The following is a 25,222-nucleotide window of genomic DNA, read 5'->3' on the forward strand; positions in this document are numbered from 1 at the left end:
TATATAAACTGGACTTTTGAAGAAGTCTTTATTTATCATGCAGTGACACACACATGCGATGGGCGGCACACACAGGAACTGCCACACACATGCCGGTAACCGTCGGTAGTGTGATAGTAAAGGGTTAACCTTCTGTAGTGTGGCAGTGAAAGGGTTAAAGACTTAGTATAGTGCTGGGGAGAGGTACTGAAGGCCCCTCGTGTCTAATGAAAGATGAATTAACCTCTTAAGCCCGGAGCCCATTTTCTGACAATCCGGCAAAAAATACATACCTAAGTAAATGGAAGATTGCTCCACTTCTACAAGGCCCATTAGCATGTTCTTGGTATCTAGCAGGGGTGTAAAAAGTACCCAGATATTATACTTAAGTGAAAGTATGGGTAACGTCTCAAAATCGGACTCAAGTAAAAGTCAAAGTATCTAGCTAAAAACACACTTCAGTAAAAGTCAAAAAGTCCTACTTTTAAATGTACTTAAGTACTAAAAAGTAAAAGTAAATTTTTTTTTTTGAAAGGGATAGACCAGGGGTCTCAAACTCATTCCATCGTGGGCCAAGTTTTCATTTTAACTATACATTGCACCAGGTGAGTTAGTTGAAGAGGTGAGCCAATTAGTGAAATCATCAGCTGGTGTTTAGGCAAGGCTGGAATGAAACCAAGCATACACTCACAATGGAATGTGTTCTGCGATAGACAATGCTGAAATGAAAGAACAGAGGACACTTTTTTTGCATTAAAATGATTTAATGCACTTCTCCATTGAAGGTAAACTAACATGGACGGCATTCACATCACAGCATGAATAATATCACAATATTAAAAACAGAATGGTGCATCCTGAATAATATCACAATATTAACCACAGCATACTGGATTATCCTGAATAATATCACAATATTAAAGGCAGAATACTGGAGTACCCTGAATAATATCACAATATTAAAGACAGAATACTGGAGTACCCTGAATAATATCACAATATTAACCACAGCATAATGCGGATCTGACTGTCTATTCTTCTGATAGCAGGTGTTTAATCAAAGATCCCCACTTTCTAGTGTTGCACAAGGACCAATCAGCATTGGTATGGGCAGGTTCATTTTCCATTGATGGGGATTTGATTGGCTGTTTACCTGCGGTTGCAGGATTAATAACGTTAACGTTAGTTCGGCCAGATAAACAATTAAAATATACTAATTAAAATGGTTGGACCTGTGAGATTTGTACTTTGTACTTTGTAGGTCTGCATTTTAAATGTAAGGAGTAAAAAGTATGTTTTTTTTCTCTAAAATGTACAAAGTATACAAACCTAATAATACTCGAGTAAAGTACAAATCCCCCAAAACAGTACTTAAGTATTGTAATGAAGTACAATTACTCAAGTACTTTACACCCCTGGTATCTAGGGACATCTCAGGGAATGTATTCCCAGTGTCAGAAATATTGTGTCTGTTATGCTTTGTGATGAACCAAAGGAGAATATCAATTTTCTTTATTTTTCTTTTTTCATCTTTGACCATGCTAAACATAGTATTCCCAGCTCCTGTCACCTATTACTTACCCAACTTCAGCAGTTAGAGTGGTGTAACATGTTAGCATGGTGTAACCTGTTAGCATGGCGCAACCTGTTAGCATGGTGTAACCTTTTGCAATATACTGCAATAAGAGCAAAATCTCTTCTGCTTTAGAAAAATCTAATTCTATCCCTTACACTAACATATTCCAGAAACAATCGGTGGTCAAAATGATCTGTTACTGTAGTAGGCTGATGATGATCATGTTTATGTAAATATATGTGCTGTTGAGACCAAGGATGACAATGGAAATAAGTCAGACTTTTTTTGTGCCATCCTTGATAATCTTAGGATGCATGACTTGTTGTAACATGTATTTTATATTATATTTTATTTATAATTGTCAAATAAACTAAACTAAACTAAACTACAGTAAAAGGCATCAACACTGAGTTAGGGGTTCCATTCTCTGTGGGGATATACCCCTATACTAATGTATGACATCATGGTAATGATGTACTCATGGTACATAATTGAACTGGGGAAAAGGGCGTTCAGGTGTGCAGCTCCCTCCACCTGGAATCAGCTACAAAACCACCTGAACTTGCATGAGCTGGTCTCACTGGTTGCTTTTAAAACACTTCTAAGCGATATGCAATCCAGCACATCTGGCTGCAGATGTTTTGACTGACTTTAGTTTAAATGGTTCTGTGAATTGTACTTGTTTTTGTTTTATTTGCTATGTTTGTTTTTTAAATAGTTTTCGTCTGTAAATGTGAAATTGTAACTGTGCTGCTGCCTATCTTGGCCAGGACGCTCTTGTAAAAGAGTTCTTTAATCTCAATGAGACTTTTTCCTGGATAAATAAAGGTTAAATAAAAAATGTTTTTAGCAAGAGTAACTGTTTTCACTGTTTAAAAGAAATACAAATCAGAAGAGGTGACTCTGTGATGATAAGGAAGAGGGAAGTTATTTTATCCTAAACCAGCCTAAACATACCAGTTACCACTGACCCGACCACATCTGAGCAGCCTGCTATAAATACCCTCACATAGCACACATCCACACACATCATAACTCACAGTCCTCAATCAGCCAGACAGGTAGGAAAACTCTTCAGCTTTTTATTTGATTTATGTCGACACCATATTATATTATCTTCTATGTAAATTATTTTGCATAAATGTGATTATTTGCTAAAGTCGAGGTTGTGGATTGAGTGTTTAATATTATTTAAGGCTAAACTCCTCTACCACTGATAGAAGTAGCAAGTGTGTTTGGTTTTGATTCTGTGTGGTGGAATAACCCTAACCATTTAATACAAGTCAATTTAATTTGGACACATTGTAATATTTAACATTTTGACCACAGTTCAATTAATTATGCAGATTATTTTGGTACCCTTTTTAAAAGTGAAAAATGGTTAGAAATATGACAGCACTGATTCAGAACAGGTTATACTTAATTAAACCTTACATCAAGATCAATTGGATTTTCGAGGTTATATTGATGCATCATTTATTACATTGATGATGTTTGGTTTTAATTACTAATGAAGAATGTCTGGTTTTAATTGTTTTAAAATGAAGAGTGTCTGGTTTTAATTACTTAAAATGAAGATTGTCTATTGGTAATTGTTTTAAATGAAGAGTGCCTGGTATTAATTGTTTAAAATTAATAGTGACTATTTGTAATTGTTTTAAATGAATAGTGTCTATTGGTAATTGTTTTAAATGAAGAGTGCCTGATTTATATAGTTTTAAATGAAGGGTGTCTGGTTTTAATTACTTTAAATGAAGAGTATCTAGTTTTAATTGTTTTAAATGAATAGTGACTATTTTGTATTACTTTTAATGTGGAGTGTCTGGTTTTAATTACTTTAAATGAAGAGTGTCTGGTTTTAATTACTTTAAATGAAGAGTGTCTGGTTTTAATTATGTCCATGCTTGTGTGATGCCAGTAGGGGGCAGAGCGGCATAAATTGTGTGAGTAAGTGAGTGAGTGAGTGAGTGAGTGGGTGAGTGAGTGAGTGAGTGAGTGAGTGAGTGAGTGAGTGAGTGAGTGAGTGAGTGAGTGAGTGAGTGAGTGAGTGAGTGAGTGAGTGAGTGAGTGAGTGAGTGAGTGAGAGAGTAAAGTGAGTGAGTGAGTGAGTGAGTGAGTGAGTGAGTGAGTGAGTGAGTGAGTGAGTGAGTGAGTGAGTGAGTGAGTGAGTAAATTGAGTGAGTGAGAGAGTAAAGTGAGTGAGTGAGTGAGTGAGTGAGTGAGTGAGTGAGTGAGTGAGTGAGTGAGTGAGTGAGTGGGTGAGTGAGTGAGTGAGTGAGTGAGTGAGTGAGTGAGTGAGTGAGTGAGTGAGTGAGTGAGTGAGTGAGTGAGTGAGTGAGTGAGTGAGAGAGTAAAGTGAGTGAGTGAGTGAGTGAGTGAGTGAGTGAGTGAGTGAGTGAGTGAGTGAGTGAGTGAGTGAGTGAGTGAGTGAGTGAGTGAGTGAGTGAGTGAGTGAGTGAGTGAGTGAGTGAGTAAATTGAGTGAGTGAGAGAGTAAAGTGAGTGAGTGAGTGAGTGAGTGAGTGAGTGAGTGAGTGAGTGAGTGAGTGAGTGAGTGAGTGAGTGAGTGAGTGAGTGAGTGAGTGAGTGAGTGAGTGAGTGAGTGAGTGAGTGAGTGAGTGAGACAGCTATACCTTCTGTCTGGATGAGTGAAGTGGTATTCTGTGATGTCATCGTGTGAGTGAAGTGGTATTCTGTGATGTCATCATGTCAGAGATGAAGGTGCATATCTGCCTACTGCTGTTGGCTCTGTGCCAGATGCCTGGTGACTCCGCCCCCTCAGGTAAACATTTACATTTACAGTTATTCTCAATTGTTTGAAAGTGTTTCCTGAAACTATACAGTATAGCAAACATTTTCAAAACTCTAAACACAAAACTGAAAAGATTTAACCATTTTGTCAGAACTCCACAAAATTAACTTAAACACTGCACTCAAAACCATGTTCTCTTTTTTCAAAACGGATCATTTCCACCAAAACGATACACACAGCTACAGTATCATATGAATATCTGAATAGCATAACAATATCAATTAAAATTAAACACTGGTGTGATACATTTAAAACACTACCATCCAAATACTGTTTATATGTTTTCACTTCATGAGACTGTACATACTGTATAAGATTGTGTGGAAATTGTTTCCTTTTTACTGTAATGCTTCCCAGAGTCATACTGTAAACTGTATAGTTGATACAGCAACATTGTCAACTCCTAACTCCTAACCCATGACAACAATGACAATAATACTGTCATTTATATGGACATAAATAAAGAGACAGTTATATGTTATAACTAACATAAAGATACAGTTATAGGTTGATCTAACTCTAACATATATAAAGATACAGTTATAGGTTGATCTAACTCTAACATATATAAAGAGACAGTTATAGGTTATAACTCTAACATATATAAATAGACAGTTATAGGTTATAACTTCTAACATATATAAAGAGACAGTTATAGGTTATAACTAACATAAAGATACAGTTATAGGTTATAACTCTTTTCAACCGGAAAAAATGTGCCGGAAGGTCTGGATTCTTACATATCTCGATGTGATTTATCAAGAAATATCTACAGCAAGAATTTTGGGTCTCAATGAATCCAAAATGACAATGTGGTTAGAAGTGGTGGAGAGAGGGCGGTCAGGTGGCGTAACGGAGATTGCGTTCGTCACCAAACCCCGGAGCGGCTAGATTCGCCTGTTCGAATCCAGCTCACAGCTCCGGGGTTGTCACCAGCTTGGCTGGCCGTTCACACTAATACAATTGGCTGTATTAGAGGGTGGGAGAAGCTGGCGGGGTGGGTCCGGGTCGTTGTAAACAGCGACTCCTACAGTTCGGTCGGGGCGCCTGCTAAGCGCGGATAGGACTTGAGTGGGATAGTGTGATCCTTCCACACGCTACGCCCTCTCAATGAGAATCCGCGCTGCCAGGTGAAAAGAAGCGGTTGATTGGCTAGACGTGTGTTGGAGGAAGCACGTGATAGCCTCCACTCTCCCAGACCGACTGTGGGGGGTAAGTGCGCAGCGACCAGGAAGGGGATTGGGAATTGGCATAACGACTAACATTGGGATGGGAGAAAATCGGAGGAAAATGGAGGGGGGAAAAGATAAAAATAAAATAAAAAAAAAAAAAAAGTGGTGGTGGAGAGAATAAAAGCTAGCATATAAAGGTAGTGTCTGGTAGGAACAAGTTATAATGGATGGATTATCCAATGGGGGGTCCGAGAGGGGGGGGGGGGTACGAGCTAGAGCTATGTGTGTAGGGTACTAGATAACAGGTATTAGGGGTATATCCTGTATAAGACATTTAACTAAATGGTGATTTCATTGGATATGCACTGTTAATTAATGCTTGTATATCTTATCGTGTGTTGTCATGTTTGTTTATATGTTTGTTTAAAAAAGAATAAAAAAATAAAATACAAGGTTATAACTCTAACATATAAAGAGACAGTTATAGGTTATAACTCTAACATATATAAAGAGACAGTTATAGGTTATAACTCTAACATATATAAAGAGACAGTTATAGGTTATAACTCTAACATATATAAAGAGACAGTTATAGGTTATAAATCTAACATATATAAAGAGACAGTTATAGGTTATAACTCTAACATATAAAGAGACAGTTATAGGTTATAACTCTAACATATATAAAGATACAGTTATAGGTTCATCTAACTCTAACATATATAAAGAGACAGTTATAGGTTATAACTCTAACATATATAAAGATACAGTTATAGGTTCATCTAACTCTAACATATATAAAGATACAGTTATAGGTTCATCTAACTCTAACATATATAAAGATACAGTTATAGGTTCATCTAACTCTAACATATATAAAGATACAGTTATAGGTTCATCTAACTCTAACATATATAAAGATACAGTTATAGGTTCATCTAACTCTAACATATAAAGAGACAGTTATAGGTTCATCTAACTCTAACATATATAAAGATACAGTTATAGTTTCATCTAACTCTAACATATATAAAGATACAGTTATAGTTTCATCTAACTCTAACATATAAAGAGACAGTTATAGGTTCATCTAACCTGTGCATGTGTGTGTTGGCAGGAGAGAGTTTGGGAAGCCCGCTCCTTCAGAGTGCTTTTAAGGAGGCCAAGCGCATAGTGGACGAGGCCTACAAATACTCCAGAGACGTGTGAGTTACCATCAACATATATACATAGATTAGACAGACAGACAGACAGACAGACAGACAGACAGACAGACAGACAGACAGACAGACAGACAGACAGACAGACAGACAGACAGACAGACAGACAGACGGACAGACGGACAGACAGACAGACAGACAGACAGACGATATAATGTGGTGTTTGCTGTGCTAGTTCTCTAAGCAGGGTACGCAGGGAGAAGGTCAGTCCCTCTGATACCCTCCGTCTCCTGAAGCAGCCGGCCAGAGACACGCGCTCGGCCGTCAGGTCAGCTGACTACCTGGAGCAGACGCTACGCCTCCTCCGGGACAAGTTCCGCCACGTGCACAGGCGCGCACTCAATGCAACAGGTGGGGCTCCCAACATGCACGCACACACACACACACACACACACACACACACACACACACACACACACGCACGCACGCACGCACGCACGCACGCACGCACACACACACACATTTTAGATGCTTTATTTATGTCCACATAAATACAGAGCACATTAACTCATTCTGCCTGATTATCGAATCTTCCTGAAATCAACGCTAGATCATCATTATTATCCTTCCTCGTGCAAGAATGAAAAGAGCCCTGGACCGCGGGGCTCCCCCCCCCCCCCCCCCCCCCCTCCTGCCACCCAACGGCACACAGCCACACACACACACACACAGAGACAGCTTCGATCGGGGTAGAAATAAATATCAGATCAACGATCAAATTTATATATAGTGTTCTTACCTTGTATCTGATGTAATGCAAAAGAAATAATCCAATTATCTGATCGCCATTCCAAATACTGCTCATGGAGGTCCGTACCACATTACCGAGCGTTACACACTGACGGGCGGGCGGGGTTACTGTTCCATACCATCGTTGCAAAGGCCTACCTCGCCTGAGCACCTAAACCCCGCCCACACGGCTCGGATCGTCCCAGAAAAGAAACTACACCATTTATAATGGAGTGCAATACCAGCTGGAAGTATTTGCCCTTTTGCGAGCTCAGACACATTCCCAATGATAACATCAGGCTGGATGGATGAAAATGTATGGATATAGCTAATAAAAGAAATAACAATTAAAACCCAGACTTTTCTCAGCGCGGATAGGATCTAAGGGGGGTAGTGTGATCCTTCCACATTACACATTACACCCTCTCAGTGAGAGTCCGCGCTGCCAGGTGAAAAGAAGCGGTTGATTGGCTAGACGTGTGTTGGAGGAAGCACGTGATAGCCTCCACTCTCCCAGACTGACTGTGGGGGGTAAGTGCGCAGCGACCAGGAAGGGGATTGGGAATTGGCATAACGACTAACATTGGGATGGGAGAAAATCGGAGGAAAAAGGAGGGGGGAAAAGATAAAAAAAAAAAAAAAAAAAAAATCTCGTGATTGGCGCTGAACGGTTGGCGAGTTAACCCGACTTTTTCCGTGATTGCCGCAGAATGAGTTAAGGACATAAACACCAACAGTGCAATTATCTCATTGGGAGTTATTCAATTACGTTTGTGACTGTGCAGCATTCATCGTACACATACAATATTGACACAGATGATGTTTCAAAAACAGATGCAATAGCATTTCCGTAAAACGATATCTACTCTATGGTTACAAAAAGCAACGCTGTCTCCAAATAGAGTGGCTACCAATAATAATAGCAGATATAGAGCAATACCTTGCTAACTGTTTAGCCTTTCTCTTGGAGATGTGGGCCGTCTGAAGGCCCCTAACCACCAGCTTGTGAACATGACCCAGGCTGCCAAAAATGAAAACTAAAAGTTGACACACACACACACACACACACACACACACACACACACACACACACACACACACACACACACACACACACACACACACACACACACACACACACACACACACACACACACACACACACACACACACACACACACACACACACACACACACACACACAGTGTTATACGGCACGGTGGTGTAGTGGTTAAACACTGTCGCCTCACAGCAAGAAGGTCCAGGGTTCGATTCCCGCTTGGGGACCAGGTTTCCATGATGCCAGGTACTCAGGTGGGGGGTATCTCCCAGGCCTTTCTGTGTGGAGTTTGCATGTTCTCCCCGTGCTCGCAAGGGTCCCCCCCCCCCCGATAAGATAAACCCAATGGAAAAACATGCACAACAACAAGATCGCTAACGCTGTGGCGTCCTTGACGAAGACGGACAGGAGCACTTGGATTGGTCCCCTGGCGCGGCTCACGTTGCGCCTGTCTGCTCCCGGCTGCCCTTGGGGGGGGGAGGACGATGGGATGGGTTAATCGCAGAGACGAAACGCATACATGCATCGCATGCATGCCGATTAATGACCTCTGAGCAGGTCCTAAATTATTATTATTATTACACACACACACACACACACACACATACAAATTGGTCCAAGCACACCATCTCTTTGATATGACAGCAGTACGCTACACAGGCCTTCATCCTCACTGACGCTAGCCCCGACTATGAAAATACCATTAGCCTACAACCATAGACCTCTGATATCCGGACCATTAACCTACAGCCATAGACCTCTGATATCAGGACCATTAGCCTACAGCCATAGACCTCTGATATCAGGACCATTAGCCTACAGCCATAGACCTCTGATATTGTTAGGGTTTGTAACCGACCCCAAGCGCAACGGCACAGAGAGAGTTGTTTCTGAGTTAGCCAAAAACAAGGGCGTGTTTATTCACAGAGTCACAAGATTGAATTAGGTGGAGAACAGAACAAACGGGGAATCTGGCATGTGAAGAATGTTTGCGGCTCTGCAGATTCTCCCAGAAGGTGATGGTGAGGAATTTGCCTGTGACGTCTGAGCCGCTCTGCAGATCCCCCCAGCATACACTCAGGGTGGAAGCGGAGAGAGAGAGAGAAATCCCAGTTAGCTCAGCGCACAATAGAAACAGAGAGGTGACTGATTCAAACAATATATCCAAGTGACTTGATCTTCGGTGTGATCAGTGATGCCACTAACGCGTTACTTTTTTTTTTTTTTTTTTTTTTATTATTAATAGTTTGAAACACAAAACAGCTCAACATAAATACAGTACCATACAGACAAAACTAAACTCACAAACAATAAACAATACAATACAGTACAATACAGACAAAACAAAACTCACAAACGGTACAATACAGACAAAACATACTAACAAAATGGGGGGGGGGTGGGGGGGGGTGCAGATCAAACACTCCTGCTTTCAGTCATAAGTATTCTCCAAATATGTCCTTATATAGATCCAGGGACCGTCCTCTCCATGGTCATGTTCAGTGAGCGTTGAGGCTGCTCGTTCCATTGTCAATAGGTCCATGAAATCCCTCATCCAGGTGTCCATACAGAAACAATTTGGCTTTTGGATCTTCCAGTTCATCATGATAGTACGCTTAACTGACATATGTGCTAGTGTAATGATGCGTTGCGTAAGTGCTGATTGTATACCAACTACCCCTATGCCCAAGAGGCAGACTTTTGGACATAAGGGTATCTTAACACTGAGAATAGAGGATAGTCTTAAAATGACCTTGTGCCAAAAACTCTTCACTGTGGGGCAATGCCACAACATGTGGATGAGTGTTCCTACCTCCCCACATCCATGCCAGCACAAATCTGAGATGGCTTGATCCATTTTTTTAATTTTACATGGTGTAATATAAGCTCGATGAACTACCTTTAATTGTATCATTTTATATCTTACACATTTTGATGATGTTGTTGTATTTTTTAAAACCGTCTCCCATTGTGGAGCAGTCAAGGAGACCTTCAAATCCCTCTCCCACTGCTGTTTAATGGAGGCCAGGCCATCTGATGAGCTAAGTGAGAGTAACCTATAGATCTTAGATACTGACCTCCTTTCTGAAGCGATCCTTCTTAGTTTGTCATCCAAATCCTTATGTATCCCCATATCTCTATTTTTCATGGATACTGATCTTACTACAGATCTCAACTGAAAGTACAACATGAATTCACTATCTCTTAAATTATACAGATCTTTCAATTCATTAAAAGGTATCGTCTCTCCATCCTTCACAATCTGTCCTAGTTGATGTATTCCTTTACCCTGCCATGAAGTATTTACTAGTGTGCTGCCCCCAGCCATTAACAGGGGGTTAGACCATATGGGGCATGAAGGTAAAGAGATCCCTTTGAAGGCTAGCCGTTTCTGTAGGGTTTTGATTATCTCACATGAAAATCTTATTATTGGGTTATCCATTTTAAAGTTAGGTTTGGGGTGAAACCATAATGATACCAAGGATACCGTCTTACTAAGTTCTGATAAAATATTCTCCTCAATCCATTTCCAACTGCCTATTTCGGTCTTGCATATGTAACCCCATGACAAGGGGAATCTGGCATTATAAGAGAGATAGTATGAGTAAACATCCGGAATACTAAGTCCACCGCTATTTCTTGGTCTCATCAATTTCTTGTAGCTGATTCTAGGTGTCTTCTCCCTCCATAAGAAACCTGTAAATAGCTTATTTATCTCTTTAAACCAATACGAGGGGAATTTGAGTGGAACAGCTGATATTAGAAATGATATTCTAGGTAAAATATTCATTTTTATTATCTCTGCTCTACCCCATAATGAAATGGGTAACACTGTCCATCTCTTAATATCCTCCCTAATTGTCTTCAAGAGGTGTGGACCATTAGAATCAAAAATCGTGTCTATAGGTGTCCGGATGTTTATTCCGAGGTATCTCATACCTTGTGATCTCCACTGTAAGGGGGCAGAACCAATATGTGAAGGATGGGTCAGGTTATTCAGAGGAATAGCTTCACTCTTATTAAAGTTCACCTTATATCCTGAAAACTCCCCAAATGCTTTAATCAGCTTCATCACCTGTGGGATTGATTGACAGGGTTGTGTTAGTGTTAATAGTACATCATCTGCATACAGATTAGCTTTAAAGTCATGCCCCCCAATATTGATGCCCGTGATTTTCTCCTCTGCTCGTATGGCACATGCCAGCGGTTCGAGGGCGAGGATGAAGAGTGATGGAGAAACCGGACAACCCTGTCGGGTGGACCTGAATAGCTGAAACGGTTGAGATATAATGCCATTTGTTTTAATTGAAGCTAGTGGTTTGTTGTAGAGCGCCATCACCCAATGTATGACCGTGGGTCCAAAACCGAATCTGGTAAGAACATAAAACAGATAGTGCCATTCTATTCTGTCGAAAGCTTTCTCAGCATCCAAGGATAAAGCTACCGCTGGTTGTTGTAGGTTGCCCGCTTTTGACATGACATGAAATAGTCTCCTCATATTATTAGAAACGTGGCGGCCTTTAATAAACCCTACTTGATCAAGGTGGATCAGTGAAGGCATGACTGTCTCTATGCGCATGGCCAGGATCTTAGCAAATAGCTTATAATCGCTGTTCATTAAACTTAAGGGACGATAATTACCCATTTGTGAGTGATCTTTATCAGGTTTAGGTAACAAAGAGATAGTAGCCTGGCACATACTCTGAGGCATGGATTGATGAACTATTATGTCATTGAATACTAGTGTAAGCAGTGGGGTTAGCCTGTGTTGAAACTGTTTGTAAAACTCTAAGGTGTATCCATCATTCCCTGGTGCTTTCCCTGTTGAAAGGAGGTTCATGGCAGAGAATCAGAAATCATATCTGCCATGAACTAACGCGTTACTAAGTAACGCGTTATTGTAATCTGATTACTTTTCCCCGAAAATAGTAATCTAACGCGTTAATCTTTACAAGCCAGTAATCTGATTGCAGTTACTTGTCCAAGTGGCTGCAGCGTTACTATTTCGTTACTATCTCATCATAATGCAGGCGGAATGCAGTATTTTCTTTCGTTTTCGACAGTCAAATATATGTTTGGAAAGCTTTTCCTTGTATTGGGGAGTGACGTCACAGCACGCAACCTGGCGTGTTGAGCCATGCTGGTGGGCGCGGCTGTTATTGTTATTTTCAGGCTGACCTAAACTGCGCGCTAGCAGGGAGAAGCTCGCGCTCGTATTCGTAACGCTTTCTTGCACTGGAAGTTCACTAGTCTACTTAACGTTTGTTAAGCCAGGTGAAAAAAACATTCACTTTGCGGAGGAAACAAAATACTGTCTACCGCATCCGCATATGGAATATACAGCACAGCACGACCGTCGACTTCTACAGGACTCGGAGCTGCACCACCAGCCAAACAGTATGTTCCACCTTTGAGTTAAACATCTTTTGCATTGCACTATAATTCATGAACATGGAACATTACACCATACTGCAGTATGTAGGTTGTCAGTAGCACACTGACAACACTGCAGTATATATATTCCCTCCCCGCCGTATATATTTCCCTCCCACCCACCCACCCCCTCCTAATGTACAGTCCCCTCCCCATCATATGTATATACTCTGTCATGATCTAGGGGTAACAGTACTGTATATTTGAATACCGCTTATGTCACAAATGTATCAGTACTAAATACCTATATGTCCCTATGCCATAAATGTCATGTATGTTGTGTATGTCATAAATGTCTATATGAATTGAAAATGGGGGACCCTGATGGAAACAAGACAAACGTCTTTCTCTGGTCTGCATCCCCTTAACAATTGTGTGTATTGAGCCGTACTGTATTGTACCCATTCTGCAATCTGTTAAATAAAGTTTTCATTCATTCATTCATTCATTCATTCATTCATTCATTCATTCACACAATAATAAATAATAATAACGTAGAACCATATCTGAATGGGGCAGGCCTCAAAGGTAGGCTACATATCAGCCTACATGTGGTGTTATTGACCATTTATCTTTTGTGAAATCTATAGATCTATAGATAGCAAGATAGGCCTACCTGCCCTATTAGTACATTTTACTCAAACTGAGTACATTTTACTAAATTTTTTTTGTCATTCTTATGTTGTGGCAGCAGCAGGGACGACGACTTCGTAACCTAGTTACTTTCAAAGTAACTAAGTTACTCTGATAATCAAGTAATCAGTAAAGTAACTAAGATTACTTTTTAAAGGTGTAATCAGTAATCGGATTACTTTTACAAGTAATCTGTGGCATCACTGGGTGTGATACACACAGTTAGCAGTGTCCAGAGAAAAAACAATACGGTAATCCAACGTGTAAATCCAACAACAAAAAATAGGTGAGAACAGTATAACAAAAACGGGATCTCTTCGGTGTTTCACAAACACACAAAAACGATTGATCCAAAAAAGACTGTTTCCAAAAACTCACCAGAGCGCAACGCGTAAAGCGGGCAGATAAACGAGGCGTAGCTTCGTACGAGGAAGCAGGTTCTCCAACAGGGATACTTCACGAGAGTCCTGGGGAGCAACAGACAGCGACGGGAAAGAAAGGCAGATGCAGGGAATATTCAAAACGATCCAACCTCGATATTAGGGCGATCAGGGTATATAAAGCCTCTTGGGGCGCTGATTAGAACACACATCAGGTGCGTGATGGTAATTGATACTTGACTTAGAAGTGTGCGTTCGGCCACGGACCAATCATCACAGAATCCTCACAGTACCTTAAAGGAACAGAGCGAGTGGGTGGGGAGCGGACAAAACCTCACAGATATCAGGACCATTAGCCTACAGCCATAGACCTCTGATATCAGGACCATTAGCCTACAGCCATAGACTTCTGATATCAGGACCATTAACCTACAACCATAGACCTCTGATATCAAGACCATTAGCCTACAGCCATAGACCTCTGATATCAGGACCATTAGCCTACAGCCATAGACTTCTGATATCAGGACCATTAACCTACAACCATAGACCTCTGATATCAGGACCATTAACCTACAACCATAGACCTCTGATATCAGGACCATTAGCCTACAACCATAGACCTCTGATATCAGGACCATTAGCCTACAACCATAGACCTCTGATATCAGGACCACTAACCTACAACCATAGACCTCTGATATCAGGACCACTAACCTACAGCCATAGACCTCTGATATCAGGACCACTAACCTACAGCCATCTGATATCAGTCTATGAGCGCTATAGGAAGTGGGCAACATATTGTTGACACAATTTGGAAATGCACAAAAACAAACCACCACTGTTTCTATCTTGTAGATAACACCAAGCTAGCCATATTCCAATGCAACCAACATTGCATTCGGACTCTCTATTACACTTCCAGTTTCCACTGTTGCAATACAAGTGAAATTTGTTTATTTGTATTTTATGAAAAAGGGGAAAAAAAAATTCAATTGATGCTTGTACCACTCCATCTACACACACACATTTACATTTACATTTACATTTAGTCATTTAGCTGACGCTTTTATCCAAAGCGACTTACAAGTTCTGTACGACAAGCCATCAGGAAGGGCACAACTCTATCAGCTGAGCAACAATGTTCATCAAAGTGTTGAGTGCTACAGTGTAGGTTAGTTTATTAGGACAAGTGCATGACAGTACGGTTAGTTAGGGTTAGATTTTTTTTTTTTTTTTTTTTTTTTTTTTTAATTCAGATAATGGTTGAAGAAGTGCGTCTTTAGTCGACGGCACACACATGCACGCACACACGCATACACACACACACACACACACGCGCGCGCGCACACACACACACACACACACACACACACACACACACACACACACACACACACACACACACACACACACACACACACACACACACACACACACATTCAGTCCCTGTGTCTGTCCTGTTGTTTAGACCTGCTGAGTCCTGAGGATCTAAAGGCCCTCGCGAGGATTACTGGCTGCACTGCGCGCGTCGCCATGCCACCCTGCCGCACAACCCAGAACCTGGACAAGTACCGCACAGCGACTAGTGTCTGCAATAACATGTAAGATGATCATTCATACTAGTAGCAGTAGTAGTAGTAGTAGCATTAGCAGCAGCAGCAGTAGTAGTAGCAGCAGTAGTAGTAGACTATGTACAAATTGGTAGATAGATAGAAAGGATGTTGTTCAAGTCATTCATATTTGTTTGGTGTTACACAAAGTTCTTGTCTTAACAAATTGTATCTTATCTTTAGGAAATTCCCTCGTCTTGGAGCCTCAAACACACCCTTCGCTCGCTTGCTGCCTGCCCAGTACGATGACGGGGTGTCTGAACCAAACGGCTGGGACAGGAAGAGGCAGTTCAACAACTTCCTGCTCCCCCTGGTACGGACATAGATAGAAGATATAGACTAGGCCTGTCCCTGACTAAGGATTTGTATAGTCAACTTTGATTGGCCGAAATTCACAGAAACTAATGACATTTCTTTTTATAAAATAAAATAAATAAAAATATTTAAATTTTATTTTTTATTTTTGGGGGGATCATTCCATTTGGGCTGTGGGGGTGCTTAATGTCTGAAGGAGTCGACTGAAGGCTTCTTGTCCTCTGCAAAAGCATGCAATTGGTCCACTGATGGATACATCTTGATATTTGTCTAGTGTGTTCATTAGACTCAAATCAAATCAAATCAAATGTATTTGTAAGGCCCGACAACACACGTTAATGTCCCCATGGGCCGGACACGTCTTCTTTAAACAAGTCAAGAAGAAACATCCCAATAAGTCAAGAACAAAACAAGAACACCATAAGGTCAAAAAAATATTTAAATAAATGCAACACTCCCAGACGCGTGTTGCTTTTTAACAGCGCAGCAGTGCAAGAATGTGACAATTTGACCATGTGACCGCGGCAACGCGGGAGAGCGGCAGTGCGGAAATAGGCTGTCTCTAAGACAAACTCTAACCTTAACCAGCTCCTTAACAGCGCCTAAACTTAACCGTTCTAACCTTAACCAACTCCGAAACAATGCCTAACCTTAACCTTAACCTTAACCATGCCTAACCTTAACCATAGATAGAATATTGCCATTCTCTAAGACAAACTCTAACCTTAACCAGCTCCTTAACAGCGCCTAAACTTAACCGTTCTAACCTTAACCAACTCCGAAACAATGCCTAACCTTAACCTTAACCTTAACCATGCCTAACCTTAACCGGCGAAAGAATACACGTTAAAAAAAAAATCACGTTAAAAAAAAAAAATTTGATGGGATTCGAACTCGTCAACAACGGACCGCAGGATCACAGGACCGCTGCTCTGCTCTGCCAGGTGAGCTGAAGCGCCGAATGAAAATCATGGCCGATTAGGACGGTTACATAATTCCGCAAGCTCTGCCGCTCCGCTCGCTCTGCCGCTCTGCCGCTCCGCTCTGCGGTTGCCGCGCCTGCCGCGGGGCATGGCGCAGCCAATCAGGGAAAACGCGGAAGCAAAAGCAGCACTGCTGCGCTGTTATTAAACAATAGGCCTCCCAGACAGACCCCACGCGAAGGTAAAGAAAAACTCACTAAAACCTAGCAATAGGAGAAAATGCACCACAGGCAATGTGGAGGAGAGAAACCTTAGAAGGGCCATTCAAGGGGGGATCTCCCTTCTTAGATGTCGGTGATAGTAATGTTGCAGTAAAAACATGCGGACAGTTGATAAGCATGCACTCATGTGTGTAGTGAAACACAGATAAGTGCATGCGATAGCAACTGAACATTTTGAAAGATTAAAGATAGAGCTGAGGTTGGCAGTCGACTACGGCTCATTTCGATCGATTAGTCGACTATTCGACTAACCAAGGTCAGCCCTAATATAGATACAACCAATGTGCAATTTGTGAAAAAACACTGTATCTAAGGCCATACAAAATATATATTATTCTATTATATATCTCGTACAATGAAACAGAAAGTAATTTTAGTGTGTTAGTTCTTTGTTAAAACATTTCTAAATTGAGGGATTAACCCTCAAGCACTTTGAGATTAATCCTTTCACTTAGGTGAGGTTAAGAGGTTAATTAATTAATTAATTAATTAATTAATTAATTAATTAATTAATTAATTAATTAATTAATTAATCGAAATGCTTATATATGTAGAAGAATAGATCAAATGTTTTATACATTATGTAAAGCTTTATTCTTACATATTGTATTCATTATTACTTTACTGTCCCACAAAATCGGCATGTTGTCCTGAATTTGGTCACAAATTCAAAAAGCAGCAAACTACAGCATTCTATTTCAGGAAGCGTGCGAACAGCCTGTTGAGAAATACAGTATGTTCATTTAACCCTTTCACTACCACACTAACAAAGGGTTAACCCTTTCACTGCGCCAATATGGAAGGTTAACCCTTTCACTGCCACACGACAACGGGTTAACCCTTTCACTACCACACTACAGAAGGTTAACCCTTTCACTGCCACACTACAGATGGTTAACAGTCCTGCAAATTTTGCATAAAACGCCTGTCGATTGCATACTGAAAGTAAATTGGACGCTAGTCTGGCCTCTTTTGAAAGGAAACACTGAAGAAAAAATTAGTGTTTGTTTTACACATCTTTATGTAATGTATGAATATGAATATGAATATGAATATGGCGCGACCCCGGTCAGTCGCCTTTGGTTTAGCTCCGCGACGATTGTGCAAATTTTTTGCTATTATGTTTGTTTTTTCTACTTTTTTTATTAAAACATCACTGGCGGGTATGTCATACGACCGCTAGACACTTATGGACCTAAACTCCGGACTCAAAGAGGAGTTTGGAGACACTTTATGCCCAGAATGGCTAACAGAAATCAAGCGGGAGAACGGCAACAAAGGAAACGGCAGGAAGAGGCATAGAGGAAGACAAGGAGGTATCAGGCTTAGATTAAAAAGATCTGCTTACCGTCCAGCAATTCCATCCATCTTTCTGGCGAATGCACGTTCGTTGGAGGGAAGGATAGATGACTTGAGAGCGAGGGTCCGATTCCAACGGGAGATGAGAGACGTTAACATCATGTGTTTCACGGAGACATGGCTCAAGCCAGCGACTCCGGACAACAGCGTCTCTCCATCGGACAACTTCACCGTCCTGAGAGCAGACCGCACGGCAGCCTCTGGGAAGAGCATCAGAGGTGGGGTCTGCATCCTCACGAACAATCTCTGGGTTAATCCCAAGGAAGTACATGTCCTCTCAAGTTCATGCTCCCCAGATATGGAACATCTCTCAATCCTGTGCCGTCCGTTCCACCTCCCCCGTGAGTTTACCGCGGTCATCATGTCCGTCGTATATATCCCACCACAGGCAAATACTGGCAAAGCGCTGGTGGAATTACACGATCACCTCAACATGCACCAGATCAAACATCCGGACGCAGCGATGATAGTGGTTGGTGATTTCAACCAGGCGAATCTGAAGAAAGTGATGCCGTCCTTTTTCCAGCACATCGCCTGCTCCACGAGGGGGAGGAACACACTCGACCATTGTTACACCCCGTTCAGAGCCGGCTACAAAGCTGTAGCGGCTCCGCCATTGATGGGTGCTGCAAACACGAGCGATCACGACTCCATTTTATTAATCCCTGCATACAAACAAAGATCACGTGACGCCGTCGTGTCACGTGAGACAAAAAAGTGGTCTGACGAATCAGAGGCCACGCTCCAGGATGCGCTCGCGGACACGGACTGGGACATGTTTAAAGGCAGCGCCAGTGACGTCAGCGAGTACGCTGAGACCGTTGTGAGCTACATATCAACACTCGCTGATGGTATTGTGCCCACGAAAAAGGTGCGGGTTTTCCCAAACCAGAAACCGTGGGTGGACAGTACTATTAGAGCAGCCCTGAACTCTCGCACCACGGCTTATAACCTGGGCAGAGAGTCAGGAAACATGGAGGAGTACAAGGCTTCAGTCTACACTCTGCGCAAGGCTGTTAAACTTGCTAAGAGGACATATGCTGATAAACTGGAGACACAAATGGCACAAAACGACACAAGAGGCTTGTGGCGGGGACTGAAGACAATAACTGACTACAAAGTCAGCGCCCCCTCAATGGGGAGCGACGACGCCTCTCTCGCGGACAAACTCAACTCCTTCTATGCTCGGTTCGGTGCAGACAGTGTCGCCGCTAGCCCTCTGGCTAGTGACGTCACTGGCGCGCCGGCTGTTGTGGAGGGGGGGGGGGGGGACGCTCTCTCGTTGTCGGAACACAGTGTGAGAAGAATGTTTATGCAGGTGAACACCAGGAAGGCTGCTGGCCCAGATGGTATAACAGGACGCATACTTAAGTCCTGTGCCAACCAGCTTGCCCTGGTGTTCACCGCCATATTTAATCAATCCCTGGCGGAGTCAGTGGTCCCTGCCTGCTTCAAGATGTCTACCATCATCCCTGTACCGAAGAAACCCTCCCCAACATGTCCAAATGACTACAGACCGGTGGCACTCACCTCTGTGGTCATGAAATGTTTCGAGAGGCTGGTCAAGGACCACATTTGTGCCTCCCTCCCCAGTGATATGGACCCTATGCAATTTGCATACAGGACAAACAGGTCCACTGACGACACGGTCTCCCAGGTACTGCACAGCACTCTCTCCCACCTTGACCGTCAGAAGGGGGGCTATGTGAGACTGTTGTTCATTGACTACAGCTCAGCGTTCAACACCATAGTCCCCACCAGACTGGTGGACAAGCTGATCGAGCTGGGGCTGAGCTCCGCCCTGAGCGCCTGGGTACTGGACTTTCTGAGTGAAAGACCCCAGGCGGTCAGGGTGGGGGGTCAGACCTCCAACACCATCACCCTGAGCATCGGGTCCCCCCAGGGCTGTGTTCTAAGCCCCCTGCTGTACTCACTCTACACACACGATTGTGTGGCCAAGTTCAGCTCCAACTCCATAGTGAAGTTCGCAGACAACACGGTGGTGGTGGGGCTGATCTCGGACAACGACGAGAAGGCCTACCGGGAGGAGGTTGAGGTACTGGAACGCTGGTGCCAGGACAACAGCCTGCTCCTGAACATTGGTAAAACCAAGGAGCTGATCGTGGATTATAGGCAGTGATGGGAATAACGGCACTATAAGTAACTTCGTTACTAACGGCGTTCGTTTTTTCAGTAACGAGTAATCTAACGGATTACTCTTCCAATCTTAATAACGTCGTTACCGTTACTACAAAAAAATGCGGCGCGTTACTATGAATGAACCTGTTTCTTTCATCAGACATATCTCTGCGCCGAGAGGCAATAATATGTTCTTCCTTGTTTAGTGGACAGTGCGCGAGCCAAGCATACATGCTGACGATTGGCTGAGGTTGAATACAATGTCATGGTAAGCCAATCAGAGGTGGAGGTGGGCGGGTGTCTAAAGCATCCAGAGTCTGACACACAGCGCGACAAGACAAGCGATCACTGATCAGTGATCAGTCAGCATGAGACCGCGGTCCGTGTAGTGTACGTTTTGAGCTCAAAAACGAATCCAACGAACAACACAAGCGACTCAGTCAACATGAGACCGCGGGTCCATGAGCGTTTTGTGTTCACTCTTTGCAGCGCAGGGCACTGAGTGGCTCTACTGCAGTGCTGACAGCCTTATCAACAGTGCTGCACTTCCTGGTTTAAGCTTCAGGTGCACTGCTCAGAGATATAATATATCTGTATGTCATGCATGTCTTAAATGTAATGATTAGATTAGTTTAGATGATTCGATTAGATTCTTATATCTGTATGTTGTGTATGTCATTGATTGATTGATTGATTGAAAAGTTTATTAACAGATTGCAGAATGGGTACAGTACAGTACAGCTCAATACATACAATTGTTAATGGGATGCAGACCAGAGAAAGACTTTCGTCATAAATGTCATGAATTGAAAATGGGGGACCCTGATGTAAACAAGACGAAAGTCTTTCTCTGGTCTGCATCCCCTTAACAATTGTGTGTATTGAGCCGTACTGTATTGTACCCATTCTGAAATCTGTTAATTAAAATGTTCAATCAATCAGTATATATTTGTTATTTATTTTTGGTATAGTGCTTAACAAGCATAATTTAATGTTGCCCAGTTGTGGCCTGTTGAGGGGCAATACATATCAAAAGTTCCAAAACATCTATTCTGTTTGTATTTGTATGATCCACTATATAAACATAGTAATTATAATATCTACATAGCCTACATGGCATTTGATTGGAGGCTAGTCTCACTTTGTCCCACAGCAACATTAAAATAGTTTAGATTTGTGTATGTTGTTTATGTAAAAAAAAATCTTGAAAGTAACGCAATAGTTACTTTCTGAAGTAACTAGTTACTTTTATAATTTGTAACTGAGTAAGTAATTTAGTTACTTTTTGGAAGAAGTAACTAGTAACTGTAACTAGTTACTTTTTTAAAGTAACTTGCCCAACACTGATTATAGGAGAGGACAGCAGGAGACACACACACCGCTGATGATTAACGGGGCTACCGTGGACAGGGTGAGCAGCTTTAAGTACCTGGGGGTCCACATCTCAGAGGATCTGACATGGTCAACACACATAGACACAGTAGTAAAGAAAGCGAAGCAGCGCCTCTACCACCTGAGACAGTTAAGGAAGTTCAGAGTATCGGGGAAGATACTCCAGTCCTTCTACTCAGGAGCTGTAGAGAGCATCTTGACCGGAAACATCACTGCCTGGTATGGAAACAGCACGGCACAGGACAAGAAGGCCCTATGTAACGGATGTTCTGTCCGTGTTCTCCTGCGTTGTGTTCTGGTTGTGATGCGAAGTGAGGAGTCAGCACACATGGACACTGTTCAGTCTTTTATTTGGTGATCTGCAATGGAGTCACCAACCTGCATGGAAACGAATGGTGGAATTGCCACAATAGGAAAACAGCGTCAACATGTGTGCTCTCAATACGTCTCCATGTTGAGTTCGTGTCGTAAACTGCATAAACAATATATTGCACAATAAACACATATTAAGGCACAATAAACACATATCGAAACACATACCTGCATGGAAACGAATGGTGGAATTGCCACAATAGGAAAACAGCGTCAACATGTGTGCTCTCAATACGTCTGTGGACAGAGAACACTAGTTAACTATATTGCCTCGATGAAGTACACCGACCAAGACCTTCAATTGTGCACACCATACAACCACACCGTTCGTCACAACTAGCAAGTAATTATTATCGACATTCAATTCTTATACAAAATATATACAACAGTATGAAACACAATAGTGCGGCGCGCCACAGTAATACACATACCTCCATGTTGAGTTCGTGTCGTAAACTGAACCCAAACCGGAAGGCTGCTCCTAACACGCGCGTATACCTGACCCGGAAGTGCTACACTCTTGAACGTGAACTTTCCAAGTTACGTTCAAATAAAAGTGCCTTTGGTATAAAGAAATAATAAATAATAATAACCACTTGTAAACATTTGTAAACAGGATTTGATAACATCTCAATCCTTAATAAAATAATAAACAATAGTAACCCTTGGAGACATTTATAAACAGGATTTGGTGACATTTCAAACCCCAATAATAATAATAAACAATGTCCAATTGACCTGGTTACATTCACCCCTCCTGAAATTTCACCAACATCCTGTGTCAGCAGAGCAAGGGGGACATACAAAGAGAAAAAAAATATAGGTAGTCTACCACTAACCTAGACCTGGCACCAGAGAAAAAGGACCTAGTCCCCCATTCGACTCAAAAGTCACCCCCAAAAGACGTTCAGAGAATAAAAAAATTGATCAGATCTCAAAATTCCCTTAGATCAATATGACGCCTGATACGCCATACAACTCATGGCCCTCAAAGCTGTCTGATAGACACCTACTCAACCCAGCAATACAAAAGAAAAAAAAAATGGCTTTGGTGAACCCTAACCTCCACCTCAACTCAACCAGTCACCCCTCTCAGAAATGGCATCTGAACCATAGATTCTATCAACCTGTTCACTGATCTCACTACTCTCCCTGTACGTGTCCTAACCCGACCATCATTCCCTACGTGAGGGTGTAAATCAGTGGGAACCGCAACACCCATGTCAGGTGAGTGCGAAACCCCTGCACCTGAATCAGTGTGAGCTGTGACAACTATGTCAGGTGAGTGAGAAGCATCTGCCTCTGAATCGGTGTGAGCTATGACAACTATGTCAGGTGAGTGAGAAACCTCTGTGTGCTGTGCCTGTGTGTCAGGTGTACATTGAGCAATGGCCCCTGCAGGACTGGCCACTGGGCTAACCTGATCTATCCCATCTGTCACAGCCAACACAGAATCAAAAGAGTCTGTAAGTGACGAGACCACAGGCCCCTCTACCTCCACAGAGTCGGTCAGGTCATGTGCAACACCGCCCTCAGACCAAACTCCAGATACAGGATCCATATTGTCACTACTATCACAGTCCCCCTCATCGGACTCTCCGTCATCAAACGCCTGACCAATCTCACTGGCGTCCTCCCCCTGCTCTAGCTCAGGAAATGGCAAGAAGTTGACCTCCAGCAAACGGTTCCTGTGCACTACCCTTGTGCGCCCCCCTACACCCTGAATCCTATAGACATGGATACTGGGATTGACACCAACAACTGTATACACTCCATCCTCCCATTTGTCAGCCAACTTCCGTTTTCCCCGCTCTCCCTGATTTGCTACCAGAACCCGATCCCCCACAGACAGGTGTGTACCCTTGACACGCTTGTTGTACTGTCGGGTTTGGTGCTGTTGCTCAACAGTGGAGTGCTTCTGAGCGATCTCCATGGCACTCTTCAGACACGAAAGCAAGGAGCCAGCATAGGAATCGTAATCTACAACTCCAGGGTCATTCAGGACCTGCCTGAACATGACATCCACTGGTAGTCTAGGGACGCGGCCAAACATCAAAAAGAAAGGCGCGTAACCCGTAGTCTCATGAACAGTGGCATTGTACGCAAACGTGAGTGTCTGGACCTGCTGCGGCCACTGGTGCTTCTTCCGAAGCGGGAGAGAGCGGAGCATGTTACCCAGAGTGCGGTTAAAGCGCTCTGTCCCACCGTTACCCATGGGGTGATAGGCCGTTGTGTGGGATTTGGCCACTCCCGCCAACCTGAGGAGCTCAGCAATCAATTTGCTCTCAAAATTGGCACCTTGATCTGCGTGTATTCTCTCAGGGAACCCGTACACACAAAACACGTTGTCCCAGAGCTTCCTGGCAACTTGTTTCGCCGTCTGATTAGCGCATGGGAACGCGTGCGCCAACTTGGTGAAATGGTCAGTCACCACCAACACGTCCACTGACCGCTGATTGCTGTCCTCAGCGGACCAGAAATCCATACACACTAACTGCATCGGCGCGGAGCTCTTGATACTTTCAAGGGGCGCACGAGCAGCAGGCTCCGGGGACTTCCCATACACACATCTTTGACAACACTTGACATATGCTCTGACATCCCTCTCCATATCTGGCCAATAAAAACGTTGCCTGGCAAGAGAAAGAGTGCGATCCTGGCCCTGATGACCCGCCAGATCATGGATGCCAGACAATGCCTTGTCCTTCAGACTCAGCGGCAACACATACTGAGTTCTCCTCTGCTTGGACACTTGGTCCCTCGTCACACGGTATAGGACACCATCACGGACCTCCAGCTTGTCCCACTGTTTCAACAGTCTGAGAACCTTC

At 42.8% G+C, this 25,222-nt stretch overlaps 1 protein-coding gene across 1 annotated transcript in view; it reads left to right on the top strand.

Annotated features, from left to right (window-relative positions):
• Positions 1 to 4,260: 4,260 nt before the first annotated feature.
• The window catches only part of mpx (myeloid-specific peroxidase), a gene marked incomplete at both ends in the record, with an annotated part of 48,341 nt that continues 27,379 nt past the window's right edge, over positions 4,261 to 25,222 (top strand). The window contains 5 exons of the mRNA XM_084325038.1: positions 4,261 to 4,336; positions 6,656 to 6,743; positions 6,934 to 7,109; positions 15,469 to 15,601; positions 15,794 to 15,923. Of these exons, the coding sequence (XP_084181164.1) occupies positions 4,261 to 4,336; positions 6,656 to 6,743; positions 6,934 to 7,109; positions 15,469 to 15,601; positions 15,794 to 15,923 (603 nt within the window). The remainder of the gene's footprint in view (positions 4,337 to 6,655; positions 6,744 to 6,933; positions 7,110 to 15,468; positions 15,602 to 15,793; positions 15,924 to 25,222) is intronic.

The sequence above is a fragment of the Notolepis coatsorum genome (genome assembly GCF_963971535.1).
Source record: "Notolepis coatsorum genome assembly, chromosome: 11".
In the NCBI taxonomy this organism is placed as follows: Eukaryota; Metazoa; Chordata; class Actinopteri; order Aulopiformes; family Paralepididae; genus Notolepis; species Notolepis coatsorum.